At 40.4% G+C, this 26,340-nt stretch overlaps 1 protein-coding gene across 4 annotated transcripts; it reads right to left on the bottom strand.

The window, feature by feature from the left end:
• Positions 1-977: 977 nt before the first annotated feature.
• Positions 978-18,902, bottom strand: lancl2 (LanC lantibiotic synthetase component C-like 2 (bacterial)). 4 transcript variants are annotated; one of them, XR_006361568.1, is made up of 11 exons: positions 18,555-18,901; positions 17,348-17,548; positions 13,409-13,526; positions 13,120-13,327; positions 10,993-11,140; positions 7,795-7,941; positions 6,780-6,962; positions 6,039-6,215; positions 5,408-5,480; positions 1,958-3,948; positions 978-1,801 (listed from the first exon to the last, which is right to left on the bottom strand). XR_006361568.1 is itself a non-coding variant. In XM_044041764.1 (11 exons), the coding sequence occupies exons 2-10, from the start codon at positions 17,510-17,512 to the stop codon at positions 1,740-1,742; spliced, it is 1,281 nt and encodes a 426-aa protein (XP_043897699.1). In that variant the 5' UTR covers positions 17,513-17,548; positions 18,555-18,902; the 3' UTR covers positions 978-1,236; positions 1,697-1,739. The 4 variants fall into 4 exon arrangements, 3 of the variants coding, with proteins under 3 accessions (XP_043897699.1, XP_043897678.1, XP_043897690.1); XM_044041764.1 differs by lacking the exon at positions 1,958-3,948 and having other exon boundaries at positions 978-1,236; positions 1,697-1,801; positions 18,555-18,902; XM_044041743.1 differs by having other exon boundaries at positions 978-3,948.
• Positions 18,903-26,340: the final 7,438 nt, after the last annotated feature.

Raw genomic sequence — 26,340 nt, 5'->3', positions numbered from 1 at the left:
CACTCGGAGTAAACTGTGGCTGAGGTCAATTAAGAATGTCCAATTAACCCAATCAAAGGGGATTGGGTACCATGCGTGGGTATACACAGCCCTTTACCATTCGGGATTCAAACCAGTTACAAGCCAAGCCAACTTCCACTAGGCTATTATGGGCTGTCCTACATTGTGGGTTAAATAAAGATTAAAATGGTGATGGTGTTTGGTGAAGCGGAGCAGGGCAGCGCTCCATGTCCATGCTTTACAACGGTCATCATGATCCTGTCTGACCTCAGTCCGGTTTCTGGGCCTGTGCAGGTAAACGAGGGCGTGTCTCTCCAAAGCCTCTGCACACCTTTGTTAGTTTTGGTGTTTGGCTGTTTGATGTGGGGATCTACATAGCACAATATTCTAAAATGTTTGATCACATCAAACTATGCAACAGATTCTGTGATTGGTCAAAGCATCATCACCATGTTTTCTCTTTCACTCTTCTCTTCTCCTTTCCATGTGTTTTTTTATTTCAAGTCAAAATTCATCCTCAAATATGTAAATAAACTTCACTTCTGATAAAATGTGTTAACGACTAATGAGTTTACTTCATGTGACACTAAATATTAAGTATTATTCATTTCAATTCAAGTCTTTCTGTTCCTGTACATTTGCTCACCTGAAGAAGTGAAGAATGACTCTGCTTACAATGAAGTAGCTGATATTATCTGTAAAAGTGATAAACATGTCACAATAACTCACACGTCCAACAAATCCTGAACTATCCCTTTAAATTTGACTTTATATTTGAATTTTTTTTTGTTTGACTAATTAGTTAACATTTAATTTTTCCATTTTTTTTTTTTTAGAATATTGCAATATTGTACTTATTGAGACTTTGATGCTTTAAATAAAAATAGTGTGTAGTATTACACGGATTTAAGTCATTATTATTATTACACATTAAGTCATAGTGAAAATAATATATATAAAAATAAAGGAGCGGTACAGAGGTTCTGCTACTTTTATTTCCAACCATGTCAGAGAAGCATGAATTCTCTTGACATTTGTAAGTTGTGGATAAAAAGCAAGTGAACAATTAGGACGAGGGACGACAGACGTGTCACTCCTGTTACTGAAGCAGCAATTTAATAAAGGGAAAACACACACACACACACACACACAGACAGAGACACGGATTAGGCTGAATCAAATCAAATACACAAACAGGAACCAGAGTCAAACACGACATTATCTCCACTGATGAGCCTGAAAACACACAAACACACAGTTTTTATACACGTTGACATTATGCTCATGCACTGACATTCATGACAACATCTACAGTTAGGCTTTTACTGTTTGTGCATTCATGTGCTGTCGGGATTATTGGATATAGTGTACAGGTGTCAGGCTGACAACACAAACCCTGAATGAGCACATGACTGGATTATAGCTTTGGACTAAAATGGACAAATGGTAGAAAAAAAAACCACTTACAACCCAATTTAATCACCAGTCATTTGACTTTAAAGTGCAAAGCAGTTCCATCTAAAGTTGGACTACAACAGTGTTTTAATACTTGTGGTAAAGCTTAACATTATGCTCCAGTGCCAACACGGTTCATATGTCATTAACTCTGAGTAACTGCTAAACAATCCCTGAATTTATATTCAGAAAATGTTTACTGGAGCTGAAGCGAATCCAGAAAACATTGATCAAGTCTCACCCCGTTACGATGCTGAGCTCATACTGCTCACACTCACTAGATGCTAATGATGAGAGCGGTGGAAACAGCTTTCGCAAAGGAAGACGATGTTACTTCCACATTTCACTGAAGTGGAAAAAGAGCAGAAACAGAGATGCTCCACTTAGTAACAAACAATAATATTACTTCAATAATGAATTAAAGCAGCAACAAAACATCTGTCACCAGCTACTGATGCTATTTATGTCACCAAGTTACACCTTAATATTCTTCTCCACTTACATGTACTTTGGTTCCTCCAGCTGCTCATCTCAGATCGAACTCCCAATATTTGCTTTGTTGATAAAAGCACTGACGGTTGTTAAAATTTTAACAACCGTTGAGTGAAAAGAAAACAAACAACGCCTCACTTTTACCACAGAGACAGAAAAACAACAAAAGAAAAAACATCTTCCTTCTTCAGGTGAATGCATTATACTTCAATAATATGACATCATGTAATTGAAGGTATCATGTCTGTAACCGACAGACTCTACCTCTGCCAGCTGACATAGGGTGAGAGGCGGGGCAACCCGCAAACGTTAGCGCGAGACTGCTTTGAGCAAAAGTGCGACTACTTCCTGTTACTGCTCGTGTTTTAGACGTATAAAGAAAAAGTGTAACCACACAACTAAAATGAAAGATAATTCATTTTCTAAGAATTTCTACTGCCATGAAACATAGCATTAAAACGTGTATTTTAATTTATACTAAAAAGAAAGAACATGAAAACATGGATTTATTTCATAAGCATAACTATTAAAAATGCAATATTATAATATTTATTTTTAATATTCATTTAGCAGGAAGTAGTCACTCTTTGCACATGCACACAACAGAAGAGTTTGGGTAGCGACAGACACTTTGTGAAGTTTGCTGTGAGCATGTGAAGAACACGCCACGGGTCAGAAGCATTCAACAATGCAGCAACGCTCAAAATGTGATTAGCAGCCGGAGCAAAATTTCCCAGAAAAGACCTGGTAACCTTCAAACCCTTTGAGGAGAAGGTGTGGACTCTGGTGCACGTCTGAAAACAGGATCCAGTCACAAACTGACGGCTAATACTGAAACAAATGAAGCGGAACGAAGCGAACACACAGCTCTGACTGGAGAGAAGGACGTGGCGCGAGTGAATATGTGGAGGAATGCAACAGCACAGCTGCTAAACCCAGGGAGAGGAAACCATCAAGCACCTACAGTCAATTACAGTGAGCATGCAGAGGCAGAAACACACCACAGACATCTGTCTCTGTGAGGACACTCACTGACATCATCCCTTAACTTCAGATTAAAGCTGCTGTCAGCAAAACTCTGCTTGATATGTGCTCCGCCCTCTCACCAAACGCCTTCATGAGGTCACACACGGAAATCATTTACACTCGGTCGCGCCACACTGTTGATAATTGTCGCTAGAAAAATGTTTGATTTAAGGATGAAATCATCTCCTTGGTAACCATCCACCATCCTTCAACTTTATTTCTTTTCTTTATTGAATTAGTGGATGGATTTCATGTTGAATTAACTGAAGAGGACGAGTTTTAACTTGAACTGAAAACACAACAGGAGCACAAGAAACTGAGGCGCTCACGTGTTTCCGTGAGAATATTGGATCAAGTGTCTAACCTCCACACATAGACCTCACTGACAGTGAAACCAAGTCTTAACTCTCAAAAAGACAAGAAAAGGTCCGTTTTTTTTACCTCACTCTATCAACTGGTCCTCAAAAAGACAGACGTAAACATTCAGTACATGTACACACACACACACACACACACACACACACAAACACACACACAAACACACCCTCTTTCTTGGCCGTGGTGCTGCAATATTAAAGGCAGGGGTCTCAGGGTGTGTTCTCCTCTGTCACTGATGAGGAGCTGAGCAGAGGATCATTGTCTTTCCCTCCCAACACCTTACACTGCAAGAGGATGACGAGGCATCAGAGCAGAAGGATGAACACATGAGAATCCTCTTTCATCCATTCACTGGATCTAAGACAAGACTAATCCTCCATTTCTTTGCTTTGATGCTGCTCAGTCCCGTGTCATCTTCAGTCTGATACATTCAATGACAAACACGACGATCACGGTTGAAAACTATAACAAATGCAGTGCATCATTGTCCAGTGGACCCCCACACACATCCATCAGCAGGTCAAAGTTCAAAGGCAGGGAACGAGGAAGCTTCAGGGTTGGCCATCTCTGACAGGTAGAAGATGGTTCCTGCCATACCTGAGCGGGAGAAACATCCATCACTGACAACACACCATTGTTTCCTCTTCTGTAAAAGGCACTGGAGAACACAAGGCTGTATTCTATTTAACATCTGTCACTCACTGTGTATATATACATATACTCACTGTATATATATATACATATACTCACAGTACATAACTTACTTACTAACACAACTATATGATAGTTTGAATGAGCTCTGTAACTCAAACACTATAATGTCAAACTGTCTGCTTTTATACAGATAATAAGCTACTGAAGATACTTAATGTGACTAACGCAGAGTGTTTTTGTTTCTGTCCGTCTCCCGTCACCATGACGATCTCTGAGGATACTGTATGTTCTCATATCAAGACAAAACATCTCTTTTTTTCCACACATCAAAGCTAACGGGCAGAAAATAGTTGATTTTTATGAATTTCCATCACTGAGATAATTGTGTGTGTGTGTGTGTGTGCGCTTTTATTACGCTCAGTATCATTTTTAAAGGTGTTGTGTTTTGATGCTTTCTATATTTATTGGCGTCATTCTGTTGTTTTTAAATGTCCAGTGAGAATTAGAGAGATCTAATGGTGAGAGTGCAGTCACAGAGCGGCTTAGGCAAATATGAATATGTTATAACTCTGTCACAGATCGCACACTCTCTGCCATTTCCTCTTTCTTATTCATTGGTTTATGGATCAAGTTCATGAGGACTAATCCATTCACTTTAGTGTGGTAAGCTCCTGTTTAAGTACATAGAAAAGGCTAATTCTAAAGCTAACAAAAACAAATGACAGCGCTGCCAACAGACGCTTCTGGGTGTTTAAAATTCTTGGTTTTCACTTTAAACCTATGTATCCTGTATGTGATACAAAAAAAACTAAAATGCAAGATAAAAGTTTGAATGAGTCATTTTTCTTTTCTTTTCTTGTTTTTTAACAGTAATCTCAATAATACGGGATAATCATGATATAGTTCCATCTAATCCCATGCCGTGTCAACGTTTACACCAAGATTATAAGATGCAGAGAAGTGAGACTAATCAGCTGATGAATGTCAAGTCATTTTCATTTTTAAAGCCCAACATCACAAACGTAATTTACGTCAAAGACAGTCCGTACAGCACGTGACGCCCTCTATCCTTAGACCCTCACATCGAGTGAGGAAAACCTCCACAAAAACCCTTGTACAGGGGAAAAATGGGAGAAACCTCAGGAAGAGCTACATAATGCCACATGGTCTACTGCTTTAATACTGTATTACGGGATTTAGTCTTCTGATTTGTTTCGATGTGGGCTTTTGTCTCAGTATTCCAAGTCCAATGCTGTGATCTAGTGTATCTGGCTTCTGCTGGACAGTGGAATAAATGTGCAATAAACACAAACGACAGGTGCGTTAGTACAAAGATTTGTAAGATAAAGTTAGAAAGGTGATGACACATAAGTTCTAAGGGTGAATAGTAAATATTTGGTACCTTCAAAGAGAGAGTAGGGTCTGTCTGGGATGCGACAGCCGTGGGTGCCATAGTCCAAACACCACTCTGCAAACTGGACAGAGGTAATGACAACATTGGTGAGATTTTAGAGAGCAGGACAAAATAAACATTAAATATGTCTTAATAATAGGATGTTGACCGTTAAGGCCATTGGTTGCTAATGGTGAGGACAATGGTAGTTTAATGTAATAAAATGCAGTTTCTGCTGCTGAGACCAAATAACTAAACGTGTGAATATGTCTTCAAATGGGAAAAGGGTTCCTCACAAACTCATACCGCCGATGTTTGACGGTGAGGTGTTGGGTTTAAGAAATGGGGAAAGCTTATTTTAGTTCTTTAAAATGTACACTTTCTCTACTTTTAGTTTGCTTCACACCATCCATCTGCCTTTGAATGTTGTTTCCTCATCTTTAATCTGGCAGCCATGCTGTCAGTGAGAGCTGGCCATCATGTCACACACTGGTTCTTGGCAGTGTGACGAACGCCAGGGATGTGCAGAGTGTTCAGCTCCTCAAATAACCACTGAGCTCTCCCTCTACAGCTGCAATACACATTATATGCATTCATTTTTTCACAAGACAGTGGGTAGACTGATAATCCTGTGTGTTACCTTGTAGGCCCGGTACAGGTATTTCTTGTCCTGGGTGACCTTGTAAAGAGACAGGAAGGCATAGCCATTGCCAGCTGTGCCGTGGCAGATACCGTAGCCTTTCCTGAGCAGACCTCGCTGCCAGATCACCTCAGCACACTCCACCGCCTCCTTCAGGTATTTCTCCTCTTTAAATACCTGCAGGAGAATCATAGAATCCTCAGATGTTGTATTATTACCCAACCGTGCGTGTCTTCATCTTTGCAGCTTCGTCCTCCAAAGACAATGTCTTTAACAGCCATTTTGAGATCAGATTTTCATTAATATTACTATTTTTTTTTGTTTACCACCGTATGTAGACACAAAGTATGTCGACGCAAACATCAGATTTAGTGTGTGTTGTGTTCAGATTGAGTTTCCCACTGTGCATTTTCCTGCATGGTGCCAAAGACTCTGCATTAATGAGAGGAAGGAAAAGCTGCAATATCAATTGCCAAGAAAATGACAAACAAGTCTACACACAATATTAATACATTACATTAAAATGAACTGAGTGTCTAATAGATTTATCACTTTTATAAACCACTCAAGCTCCAGCTAAGAAATCACACTGTCCATGCAGTACACAGCCGTGCCACACGATGTCAGCTTTGTTCATGTGCCTGACACGGGCATAGCAGATTCATGAGGTTAGAATGACAGAACGTCACTGTCCTGCATGAGAATCACCACCCGGCACAAACGGACTGAACCCTGTCTCACCTGATGAGCCATGACGAGCACATGGATGACACCAGGCGCTCCGTGGCACCAGTGAACCAGGCGGTCGCTCTCGTTACTCAGGGATGACGGGAAGTTCCCGGAACGGAACCTCTTGTGGCGGACGTAGTCGATGCTGGGACGGACCAACTCTGACAGCACGTCTGCTTGCACCTTTGCTCCTGGCTTCAGAGACAGAATTTCATTTATTTTCTGTTAAGTCACTGCAGTCTCAGCTGATCCTCCACTCACAGGAGACGGGAGAGTGAATGTGAAGATTCATGTTGCCGTCAGAAACCTCTTCTGTTTATTGTAACATGTAACAGCTTATCTTTTCCTTCCTGTATGTGTAAGCTGTCAAACGTGCACAAATAAGAAGCAATTAAATAAAGTTAGTGAACAGAGAGAGGGTTCCACAACCCCACTAAATTTAGTAAATCACTTATTCTCCCTCACAAAAGTCCATGGTGTTTTTAGCTCAGGGGGACATAGAAGCCGTTTACTGCTGCCTTGTGTAGTTTATGTCGCCAAGGATTGTACAAAGGTCACAAATATCACAGTCACATGCATGACAGAATATACTTTTAATACATATTCGATGGTTAGTTCAGTGTCTTCATCATTTGTTTTAGTAGAATAATCAAAACACACTTAGTATCAGTTTCGGTCATTGGTTACGACGACTGAACCTTTATTTTTTCACACAGAAAATAAACTAAACGTCAAAGAAGCAAAAAGGATGAAACAAATAAAAATCACTTGATGTAAATTAACATTAAGTCATAGCTGTTAAAATGTTAACGACATACAATATATCATATACAGTATATATATATATATATAATAGAAAAGTCACTGGCTCCAGACGATTGGCAGGTGATCAGTTAATAACAAGCTAAAAGCACAAAGATGATGTCTGACTGAAGGTCAGAGTTAGCAGCTCCTCTGGCACAACCAGACGTCACATCACACTGACCATGTTCAGACCTGACACATTCTCTCTCTTCCCCTCCCTTACCTGCATGAGTATGTAGTAGATTCCAGCGAGGCCATGGGCAGCGCCGATGTACTGCTTTTTGTGCCACTCGTAGAGCAGAGGACAGCGGTCCGTTTTCTTCTCCTCAGCTGACAGGTTCTTACCCGACTCCATGATGGCCGTCACCACCTGAGGACGGGAGCGTGAAAGTTCAATACGGGACAGGAGGAGGCTCGTGCTGCAACTGAGAAACACAGTTTGTTAACTGCAGTTGACTGAACACCACCTCAGCAACAGAACACAACAGAAGTCTCTGTTCTACACGTAACATGTTATTATTTCTGATTCTATTTCATTTCTGTGTGTTTTGTAGATTCATTTTGCATTATACTTTTATTTGTTTTGTTTTTTAATTGTGAAATATTTATTGTTCCATACGACAAGGTAGTGGGTTCTCTGGGTTTAACAGTCACATTCTGGGGTTGCTGTGTTTTTTTGAGCCTTACTTCTTGGTTCTTGATGAACTGATTAGCGATTTCATGCACATGATTTCAGGGTGTGGGTGTTATTCTGTCCCAATGTATGACAGTGGGAGTGGAAAAAGAAAGGAAACATTACTCAAGCAGCACTACCTTTAATAACAAAGCACATTTACACCTACCTACTGATCTATCAGTCTATGACACACAGCTCCATCGACACTGCATTGACTCCCATTGCTAACCTGAACCATAACCAGTTAATGCCTAACTCTCAACTAACCACAATTCAAATCTTAACCCTAAACATAACCTCAGAATTTAGGTTCTGTTTTATTGGGACCAGGTTTTGGTCTCCATGAGGACTACTGGTCAGTGTTTATGACAGAAAAAGTCCTAAAGGGGCTACAAGCACGCACGCATACACGCACCCCATAAGGGAGTCACAAGCCCCCATAATGAGACTTCAGTCCCCACAACATGAGTAATACCTGGAACACACACACACACACACACACACACACACACACACACACACACACACACACACACACACACACACACACACACACACACACACACACACACACACACACACACACACACACACACACACACACACACACACACACACACACCATCAATAAAGCAATCAACTGTCGCTCTTAAAGTGAGAAAATTTAATTCAGTGGAAATTAATTTGTTTACTATGTAAATGAATCTGTCGAGCCAGTGGGCATCAGCACCAAGAGGTTTGAACAGGCTAGATCTAAACTAAGAGCTTAGAATAGAAGTGGCCTAACATTCAAATTAACTAATAATTAAATGAAGTGTTTAAGTCATCAATTTCCATCTGATGTGGGACTCTCTAAACTAATAACAGACTCTGAGTGAGTCAGTGCTGTCAATATGAGCCGACATCAGCAGTAGCTGCAGCCTGGAGAGCATCTTGCTGGTATGTGACCTTCTGTCATTTCAGAATCAGTTTACCAGAACTGGACTGAACTGATATTAGTCTGATTCAAATAGACTGATCATGAGCAATTCTTTGAAAAACACTGTCAAACTGATAAAATCCTGTACTGATTAGCATCATTACCTGTCTCCCACATACTGTAAGTGCTGTTTCCCAGGCATCAAACGATTACACATGGAAACATGTCTAATGGTTCCATGTACAACAAAGTATTTTTGGTTAAAAAACACAAAGTTTTTAAACATTCTGTTCAGCACTGAACCACACTACCTTCAGTACAAGCTGTCAGTCAAAGAAGAAAAGCCTGTAACCAGCCCCAGCAGTCAGAGATAACAGGCTAGAGAGCCAAACAACAACAACAATATCTTGCAAAGAAGAAAATGTTTCAGCACGTCTGAGAGAACAAAGCCAGGAGGAGAACGCACAGGTACAGCCTGCAGAATGCTGGTGTGCTGGTGACAGGTATATGCTCACAAATAATGTGCACAATGATGGTGAAATGAACAGAACTGCAGTGCTGCAGCAAAGTGGAGCTTTTAAAGCATCAACATCTCCCTGAACCATCATTCATCAGTCAGAATAAAACCTCTAAAATGTCAAACAAAAGCACCTAATTTCCCGCTGCCTACTCTACAGCGTGTGTGTGTGTGTGTGTGTTGAATGTGTTTTAATATTTTAATATGGAGCTTTACCAAAAGTGACAGCTGGTCTTGCAGTTTCTGCAGTGTGCACTGTGTGTGTGCATATCCAATGGACAAAGCCGCAGGTAAACAGTCAGAATAGCACGTGGAGTGATTTATAGCCATTCTGGGTGTGTATGAGAAAGACAGAGAGAGAGAGAGTGTGTGTGTGTGTGTGTGTGTGTGTGTGTGTGTGTGTGTGTGTTCAGTCAGAGCAAATGGTAATTACAGCAGTGTTCCTCAGGAAAACTAGCGGCTCATATTTGCACCAAACGCCATAGAGGTAAATCAGACATTTAACATCATGGCACGCACAACTTATTGATCCATTGCTGCCTCCATCAGTAAGTATAATGTGTTGTTGTAACCCTTTGTCTACATTAACCTCAGTGACACAAACTCACCACACAAGGCAACAGTAGACTCTCTATGGACTTTGGTACAGACACACGGACGCAGCGTGAGAACCACTATTTAGACAGAAATCACAGATACAATGCCCTTTCTGCCAACACTGCAAGCAGTAACCATGGCGACTGAAAACTTCGGGCACTGAGATGCTTTTTAGAGCAAACACAACACTGTATACACACCGACTTCAATTGTTTTATTAAAAAATATCTGGTTTCATTCATCAAATTTTGCTAAACAAAAAAAAACAAAAAACATAAACATATTGATTCAAAACATTTTTAAATCCAGAAACAAAGTATAAGCTGTAGTATGTAAGAGTTTTAAATATGAGAAATGTCTGTTGCATTCAAACCACTGTGAAATGCATTCACACAATGTTGATTAAGCCCATCAACATCACACATCTCTCTTCATGTTTCTAAGCATAGCAGGGTTTTGTTTTGTGTCTGTGGAGACACATAGTGATGTGTTTTACATCACGGCGGAAAGAAGCAACACTGTGACAGTAGCAGTGCTTTGACAACAGAAGTTACACACTGGAGATTTAACACTCAGTTAACCTTCTAAGTGTGCACCCAAAAAGTAGAGCAAATCAAGTCAGATTATCTGTATCTAGATACAATGATCTGACTTGATTTGCTCTACTTTTTGGGTCTTTATTATTCCACATTCTACTGTATGTGTGTCTCACCTTTGTAATGATGTTCTCATCCACCGTGTCGCCTCCCATCTCTTTGTTTACGTAGAGCAAAGCGTACAAGTAGCCGGCACGGCCATACAGAAGTTCATCTGGCATCTCCGAATCTGGACTCAGCACTGACCTCTGCAGCTGGAGGAGTCTAACACAAATACACGGCCACAAATGTTGGCTCATCAATGACTGATAAGGTTAAAGCCGACTCTAAATACACTTTATAAACATTAAAGGTCTCTTCATACGTTCCACATTCCTTGACCACTGAGTGTTGCATTCATCGGTTTTAGTTCTGGTCACAAAAACATGCCAATGGCTCCCTTCATACAAACGACAAATGAGAGTCTGTGTCACTCTGGTGTTTCACACTTGCATACCTTATTTAACATTCCATTCCAATATAGTGTTCTACATAGGGCAAGTACTGTGCAGGTGATGCATGGCATTGTTTATCCACACTCTAACCTAGCAAACAAAGGTGGATGAAAGCAGGGAAGGAAAGGACGTGAAGAAGTGGTGAAGAAGTCATTTAAGAGAAAGCAATTTTCCTTCATCTTGCACTAATACCAGATACTGGTTTTAGTATCTATCACTACTATTAAAACTGTATTATTATGGTCTATGTATTGGTCTGTTATTAAATTCATAATGTCTCACATCCATCAATAGAACTACAGTCTCCTTTTCACTCAATGACTTTCATTATTTTCCCCCCAAACATTGCAGAGAATTTCAGCAATTTTTGAACAATAAATATGGACTATTCCATCTGCCACTAGCTGGTTGTGCTTTGCATGTGTGGGATTCTGAAACCTCCTTAAATTCAGGACCATTGTCGCTCGTTTAAATTTGGGACCTCACAGTCGGAATTGTCATTTGTTTTTTCAAAGTCTAAAGACTGTCCAAAGTAGGCTGGGCTATTCAAAGTGTCAGTTTATTGCACGTCACGTTTCACATAGTTTTGAATAGTCACTGCATACCTGTGTTTGTTGGTGTGTTGTTGCAAAATCCGCTCACTCATTGTAATGCAAGCAAACTGCATTTAGCAAAATCTGCTGACTCACTGTAATGCAGGCACACCGCATTCAGGGAGTCTTTATTGTCGAGGTCAGACATAATAATCACCCACACATCTTGCACTCGCTTAACTTTTTACCCGTGGATTAAATTCTGCCAAATTCTATCCTCAGGTAGCCCACAGTGCTGTGTGAGTGGGAGGGGGAGTGGCTACAGTAGAGTGGCGAAAGCCAATGTGTGCTTCTTTTAGCGATATATTTAACGATATCGTTTGTATGGCTTATCCAAACAACGTCAAACTTGGCCACTGCACTTTCTCGTGTTCTAGCAAAACACCTGTCAAGTTTGAAATCAATCGAACCATCGCGTCGAGAGATATGCGAATAACAGACAGACAGACACACACACAGAGACAAACAGACATCCCTGGAATTTATAGATCGATGGTGCTGTGGCAAAATGTCATAAAGTGACAGTAAGCAGTAGTGTTTTGACATGTTTTGTTACCTCGGTGGATTCTACAGATCAAACACAGATAGCGTTTTCATATTTCAGTTGTGTGCAGCAAATAAACCATGGGGTGTGGAAACAAAATCTAGTTCAATGGTCACCCATCTGTGGGTCCCACCTCAGTCTCCAGGAATTACTGCTTTACACAGGAAAAGATGACTTGCATGTCTGTCCTTTTCAATTCATGCATTTGAACTTTAATATCAGATTAAACCTTTGATAGATTCTGTTAGCAAGCCAGTAAGTTACAGTCATGTCAGTATATTAAACTGAAATTTACACGTGTGTGTGTGTGTGTGTGGCACACCAGCCCAATACAGACCCTCATCTGAGTATGAATGGAACTACAGGTGCGTAAACATGAGTAAAATGTGCATAAGTGGGGACACAGAATTTGGCATTAGAGTGTTTGACTCTGTGGTTGGTGTGACGTGTCAGCATTTCAACAGTATTGCAGCCCTACAACCAGCTGTTTTAAAGACATCAGCTAGCTACACTGTGTTAGTGGGTGATATGTGTAAACTGTAGTGAATCAGGCCAGCAACAGTGTCTGTGTACAGCAGTCACTTCAATCACCCATCAGTCAAAGCCACTCACCTAGACAGACAGTCTTTGCTGTCCGCTGTGTTGTTGAGTTTGTGGTTGACCACTGCACCCACCGCCAGCGGCCCCGCGTCGCCACACAAGAATGTCACTTTACGGCCATTCAGGATCCTCATGGCTCTCTTCACATAGTCCAGCGCCCTCTGCAGGTGTGAGGCCTCATTGGAGTCTTTGTGTAGCTGTAGGTACAGCAGGGCAATACCTGACGGGAAGACAGCACATACAGGCTAAATAGGATGGTTACACCGTGAAATTGGGCATGGAATGAGTTTTAGAAACAGACCTGTCCAGCCTGTGTAGGTGGAGAAGTCATGTGGGTCAGCTGTCTTCAGGCCCTCCTCCATCTGCTGAAGGAGATCTTTGATCTTAGTCTGGACCTTCTTCTGGAAGGCAGCGTTTGCCTGATCACAACAGAGAGCATATTTATACACTCATCCAAACTAATGACTGCAAAAGCTGCAGCACACAGGACTGCAAGAAAAACAGTTGATTGTTGAATCTCATCACTTAGTCATGATTCGACACACTTCATAGATGACAACCTGAGGCAATATTCTCCATCTCTGAAAGGCTCCTGATAATAAAATGTGTCTAGTATGGCATCTAGTATTTTTGTCCAGCTTTCTTTTATTCTTGAGGTTGCTTTGCAGTACAGGCAATTGTTACCAATACTGCATTAGCAACCTTTCCCCCCAAAAGGGACAAGTATGTGTATCAGCTCAGTAGACCAGCCAATAGGATACTAACGTGCCACTGATGATTATCATAACCTGTACAAGTGAGCACAGAAAACTGCTCATGGAGACAATTATAAAGCCATTTAATTTAAAACTATAGAACAAAAAAAAGATTCTAGCAGAAACACTGCATCAAAGGCTCCATTTAACAGAGATCAGAGGAAGTGTGGTTCTCTCCAAGATCACTTGATTTAAATTATGCTGAAAGGTTATTATGTAATTATTGTTCAATAAATAAGCTACCTTTCCCAGCTGTAATGAATATTAATGAATATCTATCACAGTCTTGTGGTGTATTTTGATCACATGTCACAGTATGAAAAACAGGCCAAAGATAAAAGCTGATCGAGAGATTTAAACCTTGTATATTTCAAAAGGACATCAATATGTTTGTGGTGGTCGCCGAGGCTGGAAGTCAGGCTGATGATGGTTGATTACAGTTGCCTTCTTACAGATGCCATACTAGACAAATTGTATTATCGTTTTTTGTTGACAATGTTGCCCTAACTCTACTGACACTGCAGATTTAGCTGTGAGGCTGTAAACACAGCCTCTGATCACTTGATCTACATTATGGTGAATGGAAATGGGAATCATTGATCAATAATGTCATAACAGTCCATCTACTGTACCAATCTATGACTGTATGTGTTAAAGGAAGTGCTGTATTCATCATTGCTAAACATTTACACACTTCTATTGATTTAACTGAACACCAGAGCTGTGAGGCTACATTTGCCTTGCTAATTCCAGGTCTAAAAAAAGTCTGAAGATGTATCTGTCCAGTAGGGACTGAAGCTTAATCATTTCAGGCTGAAGGTTATGACCCAAATACTTAATTATTATGATTCATTTCAGGAAAACACACAATGTTAATAAGGTCATTTTCCACAAGGCTCCATTTAGACTTAAAAGCATAGGTCAGATAATGCTTCAAAGGCTGCTTTCATCAAGGATATGGAGATAATTAATTCTCAACAGGCCCTATTTACATATATGTACATGAACAGAAGGTCTGGGAGGCTGAGTGAATCAAAGCAGCTACAGAGGTTTCACTGAGTCTCTAACTTGTCACCTCCTCTAACAAATCTATGGGAATCTGGGAGAACAACTATTTATTGGGCTCAGGGCCCATTTACTCCAATCCACTGGCCTGACAAATTAACAGGAACCACTTTCTCCTGTTTCCCACTTGTGCTGAAAATCACTCCTGTAAACAGACAGTCTGTCTACAGCAAAGTCCAGCAGAACAGCAGCTATTGCGAGCTAAAAACAATTAGTTTCTCTATGGACTTTAGTGCAGGAGAGTGAGTAATTTACAAACATCAGTGTCCAGCTAGAAAGGGCTGTCTCACAGCCAGATAAAATGACAAACAGATTCTATAGATAGTGTAGACTAAACAGGCAGAGATTGTTATTGTTATTATTATTATTATTATTATCATCATCATCATTATTATTAGCTGAGCTTTAGCTAAGTGACTGTTTTTCTTTGTGTCCCACAGACAGCCAGAGGAGTGAGCGTCCATTAACCCATTCCTACTGGTCAATAAACCCATCCAATCCTAGGTTTAAACAGGTTTGGTTTTGATTGGCATTCACACCCAGATAAAGCAGGTCCATCATGCAAGCAGGTTCTCATTGGCGTCGGCTCCAATTGGCATCAGCGGGAATGTAAGGCCCAGGTGAACATGGTCAATTCTCCTTCATGTGATCTATTTTTGCCAGATATGCATCATCTGTGGCGCAATGCTATGACATGCATTCACCTTCCGCATTAATATTTGCAGCAACGTTCAATGTCAACGTTGCTGCAAATAAAGACACAAAATAGTGAACAACTTAAAATTATTAATAAAGGCTATAGTGTCGTTGCCTTTCCCTTTCTTCCTTTTGTTTCCGGCACGTTCATGACACGCACAGATGATGCAGGGCAGAGCAACCACCAGCAGTGAGAATAGACTTATTCACCTTCTTTTTTAGTCATTTCACCCAGGTTTAAAAAGCATGGTAATTCTGGCTAATGTTAGTGTTAAATAAGCTCTTGTATAAAGATGGTTCTCAGGGGGTGCGCGCACTTCAGTCGGCAATGACTATGTGTCAATACCTTGCATAACACAAATTAATAAACCTACATATGCTCTGGTCTGGATCTAATTCAGTCATCACAAGATTTTCCCCACTGTAGACCAAACAGAACAGAGAGTCTTTGAGGCTAAAACCAAGATTCTGACCGAAGTGTGCCCCCGTCCTAAACACAGAGGATTATACCAAGCCAATCTGTTCTCTCTTCTCTCTGATGTACTACGAAATAGATCCAGGCAAGACGGGATTAATGGTGAAGTAAAGAGTACAGCACAACTGTGCACACTCTCACTGAAAACATGGCTGCCAACAGGGACACAAGAGAAAGAAAAATGACTTTTTTACCCGCTTAACTATCATAAGAATATGTCAGCTGATTTTCTTAGGGACTGAGACAACAACATTACCATTTATGTCTTTGTAGACACAAATACCACAACAGATACTTCTGGTATTTTAATCAAAACAATTGAGTAGGTCCGAGTACTTGTTTGGTCCACAAAATATCAGAAAAGCTGTGTTTTACAAACCTTCAAATGATCATGTTTTCAAAATGTCTTATTTTGTCCACAATATCGTTAAGTTACCTAATTTGTCGGTGCAAGAAAACCAGAAAATATTCACATTTAAGAAGCCTAAAAAAGCCCCACTAAAAATAATTGATTATCAAAATAATAATGTGATACCGTCCTCACCAAATTTCAATGCAGTGTTGCTCTGCAGGTGTCTTATTTGGTAAGTTTGTGTCACTTAGGTTAAATGAATGTGAACTTATTGATGGAGGCAGGCAGCAGTGGATATAAAAACACTGATTTAAAACTGCTGATTTACCCTACGGACCTTGGTGCAGGGTGTGAGCAGTTCACACAGTTAAATTCTAAAAATCCATCTAGCAGCAAACACATTCTTTAAATATTATTTATTATATTATTATTTCCTTGTCAGTGAGAGAGAGCTGGTCCTCAGGGCATGGGGTCTGCAGACCAAAGATAATGCGGATTCAGTGTCAGTACAGGTCTACAACCACAACTGATACGTAAAGAGAATTTTCTCATTTTTAACTTGAACAAGGTCAAGTGCAGAAGTTTATTGTGATCTTAGTCAGAGTGTGTGTTATGTTATGACACGTTTTAAACATATTATTATCACAATAATATGTGAGACTGTTTTATTACGTGAGACTGTTGTCACGGACACACTTGAATAATACCTGGTGCTCTGTGTAAATGACAACATTCTCGACATCAGTCACGAAGCAAACAGTCAAATATTAGACAAACTCAACACAACAAGTTTAGAAACGACGACACACACACACACGCAGCGCTGACACGGCTAGCTGCTGTTTCAGTTAGCATGTTATTTTAAGTAAAAATGATCAAAACAATGAAATATCTCACCGTTACTTCTGCGTCAAAGTCATCACTGTCATGTCCGTCAGCTGCGGAGCTCGCAGTGAGAAGTCCCTGGTCCCAGTCCGGGTAAGGGTTCGGAAAAGACCGCTCCTCCATCTCTGAGTCTGAAGACGAGATGAGCTTCAGCCGTTTGGACATGTTATCACCCATGGCTACGGCGGCTCGGCAGGGACAAACGACAAACACCTGTCACACGGTGGTGCAAATAGAAAGCGCGTTTAGTCATTTTACATATTTATTTAAATTACAACCAGGTGATGCAATCTATTAATGTAAAATGTCGTTAAAACGTCTTGAAGCAATATTATATGTCGTCGATCCATAGTACATTCAAGAAACAGAACAACAATTTGACATCATTGTCGAACAAAAACAAGGAACTGAATCACAATGTCATTTTAACTTTATTTTTGAAACAATAATATGGCCACATTTGATGTTTTCTGTGCATTTCTCCTAAACAATAGCATATTGGCTATTAATGTCTACATAAGCAGATTAGTTTAACCAGAATAAACTGATTGAACAGCATAAACAAGTTATCTTCATATTCATATACACTCAGAACAAGCAGTTATCAAATGTGAACAATTCTGGTCATGTAGACACATTGGTCTTATTCTGATTATAACATTTAGAGGTGTGGCTTCACTGTAATATCAATTTTAAAGTGTCCAAAGCATTTTCATAAATGTTATTTATTGATTTAAGTCTATTTTTTTATTTTCTATTTATTATTATTATTATCATTATCATTATCGTTATCATTATTATTTAAAAAAACACATCTTGTGAATATTGTCAGTCTAGGTTTGTCTTGTTATTATATATGTATATATATGTACATATATATATACATAATATTTTAACACTGGTGATAGACCTACATTCAAGATAATTAAAGTTGGCAAAAAATGTCGTCATAATAATAATAATGATAATACTTTAATTGTATGACACCATTAACACAAGTACAAGGTGCTTTTAGGTCATTTAAGGAGGAAAATCCAAATCCAAAATTACACAAATAAATATATGAATAGGGGTGATATAGTGTGTGTGTGTGTGTGTGTGTGTATGTGTGTATACACAGTATATATATGTATATATATATACTGTGTATACACACATACACACACACACACAAAGTGAGAACAATAACATGCAGGTTACATTGCCATTTGTCTCCTACCAGAAGGAAGAGAGAGTGATGATGATGGTGATGATGATGATGATGGTCCCCGGTCGCTGGTCCTCAGAGTCTCTTCGGTGGGTTGCTCCTGTTCGGTGGTTGCGGCAGCCTCCAGCAGCTCCTGCAGCCTCTGCTGTTTCCGTGTGAATGGTGAGAGGAAGCCGCAGTCAGAGCACACATGCAGGCGGCACCAGTAGCCATGTGTCACCGCATCACTATCTCTGTCTCTGTCTCTATGTCTGTCTCTGTCTCTGCCTCTGCCTCTGTCCCTGCCTCTGTCTCTGTCTCCCTCTAAAGCTGCATCCACCTCACTGCTGAGAACACGGAGACATCCAGGCTGCTGCTGGCAAATCACAAATCCCCCACACCTACCCCCTCCACACCCACTCACATCCCTCTTTTACGCGCTAGAGAGACCAAAGGCTGCCTTCCCCTCCTCTTCCCTCCCCTCCACCAGCAGCAGCAGCAGCAGCAGTACCCGCCAGTGCCTGTCCAGTTCAGGCAGCTGACTCCAAATATGAATGGTGACAGATGGTGTTTGTGTGTGATGCAGTGTTGCCAGGATTAGGCAATATAACACACACACACACAAACACACACACACACACACACACATAGTCCCTATCTTCTGCTAACAACGAGATTTGATCGAATTTTCAAACATTCCATCACTTTTCTGTTTGAGCTCAGTCACAATAATCACTTGTCATAAATGATTCCTGGTTCTGTTCCTCCAAACAGGCAGGTCGTGGTAACAGTTAGTGACATCACTAACTGATTAACGTGCTAATTGATTCAACTATGTTCCTCATAGGTTTACAGTACAGCTGCAGCACGTGCAGCATCAGTGTGATGACTGACTGATCTGCTCCGTCTCTGTCATGCTACTCTCCATCAGAGCAAATGGACAGGCTGTAAATGAATCTGCTGAACAAGTGGAACTTATGTGGCCTAAGTCAGGCTTAGTCAGATCAAGGATAAAGCATCTGCCCATGGGTGATTATTGACTCTGTGGGGATTCAAATTTATAAAGGAATGTAAGTTTTCTGGCTAAACAATAATAATAATAATAATAATACATTCAAACTTTAAGGATATATTTGTTTGACTAGAGAAAGTTGATGCTTTTACATCATGGCACACAGGAGTTGTTAACCCTCTGTCAGTAAGTTAAAACGTGTTATTTTGAAATCCTTTGTTTGAATTTACCTAAACGATCAACCTGACCAAGTAACTAGGCAGCAGTAGACCAGCAGCTCTTCTGTGCTAATGAGCTAAACATTCAGATTCAGAAGAATGAACGGTATATAAGTTAGTTTCTTAAAAGTAAGATAGAAATACATTATAAATCTTAACAAGTTGGTTTTAAAAGAGTAGACTTTTATTAAGATGTTAAAATCATTTCTCCATGTCTACGGCTGGTCACTACCTCCAACAATAACACTTCAAATAACCTTAACTATCACTTTGAAGAAAGAGTGTGATGAAAAAGACAATAGAAATGGTTTTATTTTGTATATTTTTATTTTATTCTATCTTGCTAAATTCTTGCCTTAATAACATTTCAGTCACAGTTTCAGATAACTCACATGAGTAGTCCAGGGAAATGTGGTTTGAACTCCAAATTACGAGTTTCTCAACATTTTTAGGAATCACACACAAGTGGACACACGTCCCGATGTCACCCATAGAAATATGAACTTCTGTTGTGAAGCCTCAAGTTTTTGTCAAACATGTCCTCAGCCAGCAAACAAAGACTACGTCCACTGTTTTATATGAATCGTCCCCAGGTGACTGTGAATATTCGGTGGTTTGCCGTATCTCAGTCCGACACACTAAACAAGAAATAGACACGACTTCCAATTGCAGAAATGATTAGTATGACTGTGAATGATTAAAAAACTAATAAAAACAATTTGATCAAGCTTAGATCCTGGTGGTCAGCAGACATAATTGTGTTGTATAGAAAACAGGATGCAAATTGCAGCTCCTTTAAGTAATGACCTTTTTCTTCAAGTGAGTCTTCAAGTGTTTGGTTGACGTGCATTTGATTCGATGGCAGCAGATGCAGAGAGAGGAAGACAGGGCTGTCTAACACATTGCATTTAGCCCGAGGAGCTGGACGAAGTGGGCTGTAGAGAGCGTGTCACGTCTTTGAAACATCTGCTGGTTGAACAATTCATACGGTTCACTTGCTGAATTTTTACCCCATTCAGAACGACCCTGTTCCACACAGCAACTGCCCGATCATATCACTGTAAAGGTGTTCCCTTCTGATCCATGTGCTCTGTGGGATATTTGTGAGAGGCACTAATGATGCTGTAATCTCACAGAGAGCAGCTTACATACAAACCAGCAGCCGTAATAACGTAATGTGTCTGTGGGAGACTCATCAGCGCAGCAGGGCCTGTGTTATATAGAATATTAATATAATACTAGTATTACTTTCACATGTGTTCAGTCGTTGTCCAGAAACCCTAACACTAACCGAAAAGCAAACCACATTAACTTTTAACCCTAAAATTAAACATTTGACCTTTCAATTACACTGGAAAGATGTGGCACTGACAATAGTACAACACCTTTCCAAGCATGTGCCGCATTTCAGCTACAGTACAGTAAAATTAATAAAAACAAGCTAAAATTGCATCAAATCATTATATAGGGATTTGAAAGAGATGGATTGAACGTTTGTGAACTAAACACCGTTTTCAATTCAGCTGCATGTTAAAGTTAATAATTTCACCTGTTATAAATTATCCCGATACTGTAAATTTAACATGATCAATTAACGCATGTTTTTTCTACGTTCTATAACACACTAAAATCCTCCAACTGCTGTTAACCATGTGAGAATTATATCCCAGAGAAATGTCAGTGTGACTGTGATCGACTTGTGACATCTGTGACATCTGTGACATTTTAACGGATGACATTATCATTAGCTCTGTTCCTCAGGGACAGAAGATCCATTCTCATCTGTGCTCCTCTGCCAGTGACACACACATTTCTCCTCATTTCCATAAGAACATGCTGCTCCTGTTGGTGGGCAGAACTGCACACTCAGCTTTTTCTCCAGCTGTGTGTCTGAAATGAGATGATGCTACGCCACGGTCATCGCTCAGCTACTCTGTGATATTATTGAACTATTGCTGCAGAGGTTGTGTTTTCATGCACGACACTGCTGTACTCATCCCACACATGTGCTAGAAATGAGCAGCAGCAGCAGCAGCAGCAGCAGCAGCAGCAGCAGCAGCAGCAGAATCGCGGTTGAGCTTCAAACTTGTCATTAACATGTTTCAATGAAGGCTACGTTTCATCAGCCTGACTCGCCAACACACAAATTACACACACACATAACAGCATAGAGGGTGTATGTGTGGGCAGCTTTGGTGCACGTGTCACACAAAGTTAAAATACAGTAACTCATTACAAACTCAGTTTAAATTCAGCTGGGCCAGTCAGTGTGTGGCAGGAAATGACAAATCTTTATTAAAAAAGTGCATCATAAAATAATAAAATACTGGCAACTCATGTAAATGTAGAATGACTGTACTACTAACATCTGTACAACTGTTCACACATGACATTAAACTCCTGTAACCACATGAGATCAGCGTGTTTGTGTTTGACATTGTTCCCTATACTTGATAAAACTATGTTTTTTGAGTGTATTTGTGTGTGTGTGTGATAGAACAGTTGCGAGGGGTTGAGTAAATGAATGTTTTATAAGAATAGCTTCTCCATAAAGCCAGATTTTAACCTTTAAATCAAACATCATTCATAAATCAATGCAAAGATTCACTAAGAAACTGCAGCAGGTCAAAGGTTGTCAGCTGAGGAGGAGGAGCTCTTTAAAGAATCCTAAAGATTTTCTACAGGTGAAACATGAGCCGTCAACTGTTATCTACCAGTGACCTCTGCTGGTAAGAAAGGAGAAATGCAGCTCCACTGCAGACTCAGCTGAGAGCACACACACACACACACACACACTGAGCACTGACTGACTGAAAGACGGACACTGGAGACAGAGTGGAGACAAAGGGAAAACATTTTTATCATCTAACAAAAGGCCTAAAAAAATCATTTAACACATTCCATTCCCACTGAAGTATGTGAGTCAATTTACAAAGAGAATTATGGCTCGTACACAAAATACCCTTCAATGAAAACATCTGCAATTGTACATCTGAAATATTGCTTTTAATGACTTCCCCACTGTGAGCCTGAGAGTTCACCACCACGTCTTCTCTAGCTCCTCTCTCAGCCCTTGGTTCTTCTCAAGTTTCTTGTGTTCCTTCCTTCCTTTCCTTATCAACGACCACTATGTCTAGTTGATTAGTCACCACCCGTTTGTCTGTCCAGGATTTGAACCCTGTCTTTCTAGACCACCTTTGCAGTCGTCTTCCATCTTGATTGTGAGACCTCCAGTCTCCTAAAAACAAAACCCTTTAAATGAAGTAGCATTAGTGAGACATTTCATATTAGTATTCCTTCTGTGTGCTGGTCTACAGCATGTGTGACGGTGCTCCTCCCACAGTGATGTTCTGATAAGAGCTGTGACTCTGTGTCATCCTCCTGCGCCTCCACTGTTCTCCTGATGATGATGATGATGGTGATGGTGATGATGGTGTGCAGCTCAGTATCCTCCTCAGTCCAAGCACAGCTTGACAGGCTCAGTTGGAGGCTGATGTATGGATAACGTATGGACGCTGTCATGTGTCTCTGCTGCAGATGTGAACTGTACGATGACAGAAGCAGCTGCAGCTGACGTATTCAGAATGAATTCTTCAATGATAGAGAACACAGTCACAGCCCTCCTGCTGATAATCATCACAGCATGGGACTAAGACTTCATCACTGACAGCAGACGGTGACCAAGACAATCATTTCTCATCATTTTTTCCCACGTATATCAGTGAGGGCAAACACTACATTACATCATAACATCTCCACTGCCACATCCACGTTGGTTGGTGAGTTGTGGTGTAAGGAGAGTGTTATGGCCGCACAGTAGGCTGTGTGATTCGTCCCCTATAAGTGGGTAATGGGAGGGGCCTTGACTTGGACAAGACGGCTGATTGGTGTGGCGTCCTGTTCCCCTGTCGCCTTGAAGAAGCTTCCCTCCATCACGTAACATGACACACATTTGAAGTCACATCTTTGTTGACATTGTGTCTTGTTTCCAGAGATGGGAGTCATTTCCACCAGCTTGCCTCGGCACGGCACGGCACGGCGTGGCACAGTTAAGTATTGCGTTTCCACACAAGAATCAAGCCAAACAATGCTGAACTGCAGATCAGTGAAAGGAAATGTCTACAGAGGACAGAACTGCTGATCACAAACCCTGAACAAATATAATTTAATTGACTGATTCTAATGATTCAGTTACACTGAAAAACTGCTGAGTCACTCGTTTGTGCAGCCGTGCAGTGATGACTCCGCCCACGTTGAGTAGGTACTTTTTTTGTAGTGGAATAATAATAATGATCGTTATTAGATTCACTGTATGAACGTGTGTATGAATGAGTGAATGGCAAAACTGCAGTGTAAAGCAGCTTTGAGTGGTCATTGAGACGAGAACAGACCATTTAGCACAACGTCATAATAAGTAGCACTAGTATGTTAATATAACATCATTATACAGATGTTATAAAGGTGTCTGATAAACAGGATAAAAACATCTGATACAGCGAGACCACAGTAAGAGACAAACAAGCAGGAAATGAAAGAAAAAACTGCTTCAGACAAGAGACAGTTACTAATGAGACATTTCTTTAAATGAAGTGTGTGTACTCAGTTCTTTATTAGCTCGTGTCAGTCAACAGTCAAACCAGGTGAAGGAGAATTGGATGGTAACAGTGAGGAGGAACTGCAATAATCTGAGAAAGAGAAAATCAAAGTCTGCATCAGAATTCTCGGGACTGAAAAGATAAAATAAAATTGGTTTGGAAGAAATAAGATTTTCTGCACCACAGCATGGCCTGATCCATACCACAGTCAAGACGAAACCTGCTGCTGCTGCTGCTGCTGCTGCTGCTGCTGCTGCTGAGTCTGCAGAGGAATCTGCACGACAACACTTGATGCATTTGACGTCACATGCACGCTGCATTGTTACCATCAGAGATTGTGGTGATATTTCACGTCTGCAAAACTGTCATTATGTCTAAGAGGGGGAAATACTTCAAATATGCAAAAACATTTGTCTAAATGACTACAAAATAGTACCTCCTCAACGTGGGCGGAGTCATCACTGCACGGCTGCATGAGACTGCTGTGACTTTGTTGGTTCTTTTAGCTCGAAACATTATCACTGCAGTTTGAAAGTCCAGCAGGTCTGAAAATGAAAGCATTTTAAACGTTTTCTCAAACCTCAGCAGTGTGTCAAACAGGGTGAAATGTAAATGAATTGTAATGTAGAAACAGTTTTGCTTTGTGTTATTATTATTATTGTTGTGTGTCTGTGTCTTCTGTGTGGATTCCGGCTCAGTTTTTGTCCCTGGAAATTTACCCCATATTTGTGCTCCTCAGGTTCCTCTTCACAGTCTGTATATTAACAAGTGCTGCTGCTGCAGTGCTGAGCTCAGAGGCTCCTATAGAACATGGCAGCACACAACTGCAGTGCAGCAGCAGCAGCAGCAGCAGCAGCAGCAGCAGCAGCAGCAGCAGCAGCAGCAGCAGCAGCAGCAGCAGCAGCAGCAGCAACATCACTGGATGATTCACTGTATTAATTTACTATTTTTGCTGCTGACCTTTCATTCCCTCTGCACACACACACACACACACACACATGCCTTATAAAATTGATACATCAAATAAAATATCTACAGTATTTAAAGAATATGTTCAGAATTCTTATTAAACTGTTAAACACTAAAGCACTAACTCACTTTTACTAACAGTAAATTCTAATGTTTTTCACTTGTGGTGAATGAAGTTGTTGTTAACTCTGTTAAAAGCAGGCGTCAGTAGACCGGCAGCACCGGCAGCACCGGCAGCACCTGCAGATGCAGATTGTCTCTATGGGGGTTGATGTGGGCGAGCGAGTGAGGAGGTAAACAGACGAAACACAGCGACATTTAAAAACACAAAACACAATGGAAAGAGGAGGAGAAGAGAGATGCTGATTGACTGTAATCATCATCTATTGAAAAGTAAATAGACATAATGAAGCTCTCACTGGTGTAGACTCAGTAAGAAAATGGTGCTGTGATACATAATCTTCCATATTCTTGCTACTGTGTCACTGCTTGTTACTTTAGTTAAGGAGTTTTGTTCAATGTGTTAAATTACCTGAGCTTCTTTTGCACGAGTGCCAAAGTCCGTGGAGAACGTAGATAAACGAGTGCGCGCGAGTTCTTCTGCTCTTTTCTTTAAATGCTGCCTTTAAAAAACTTGAATTGTGTAATCTTTGAAAGAAAACTTCCAAATGAAATAACGACTGAGGAGTAGTTTAATGCTGAATTAAAAAGTTACACTGTGTCCTCCTGAATAATAAAATAAAGCTGAGGACGAGACAAATCGATTCACTGTCATTCAAAGAAAGACTGGATTCACCTTCATGGTTTTACATTCAGTGCACAGGTTTTCTCTGTGTCGTCTGTTCACTCTCGACCAGTGAATGTTTGACATTTTCATGATAAATGTAACAGCAAAATTAAAGCAAAATCAACATCCAGTCAAATGTAACATGTCTAATAATTACAGTATGACAAAGCATTAGTAATGTACTTAAATATTGAAAGTAAAAAAGTGTGCGTGTGCGTGTGCGTGTGCGTGCTGCGAC

Source organism: Solea senegalensis, linkage group LG1, assembly GCF_019176455.1.
Source record: "Solea senegalensis isolate Sse05_10M linkage group LG1, IFAPA_SoseM_1, whole genome shotgun sequence".
NCBI classification, from domain to species: Eukaryota; Metazoa; Chordata; class Actinopteri; order Pleuronectiformes; family Soleidae; genus Solea; species Solea senegalensis.
The sequence above is the reverse complement of the archived record's forward strand: the minus strand, read 5'-3'. Positions and strand labels throughout refer to the sequence as shown.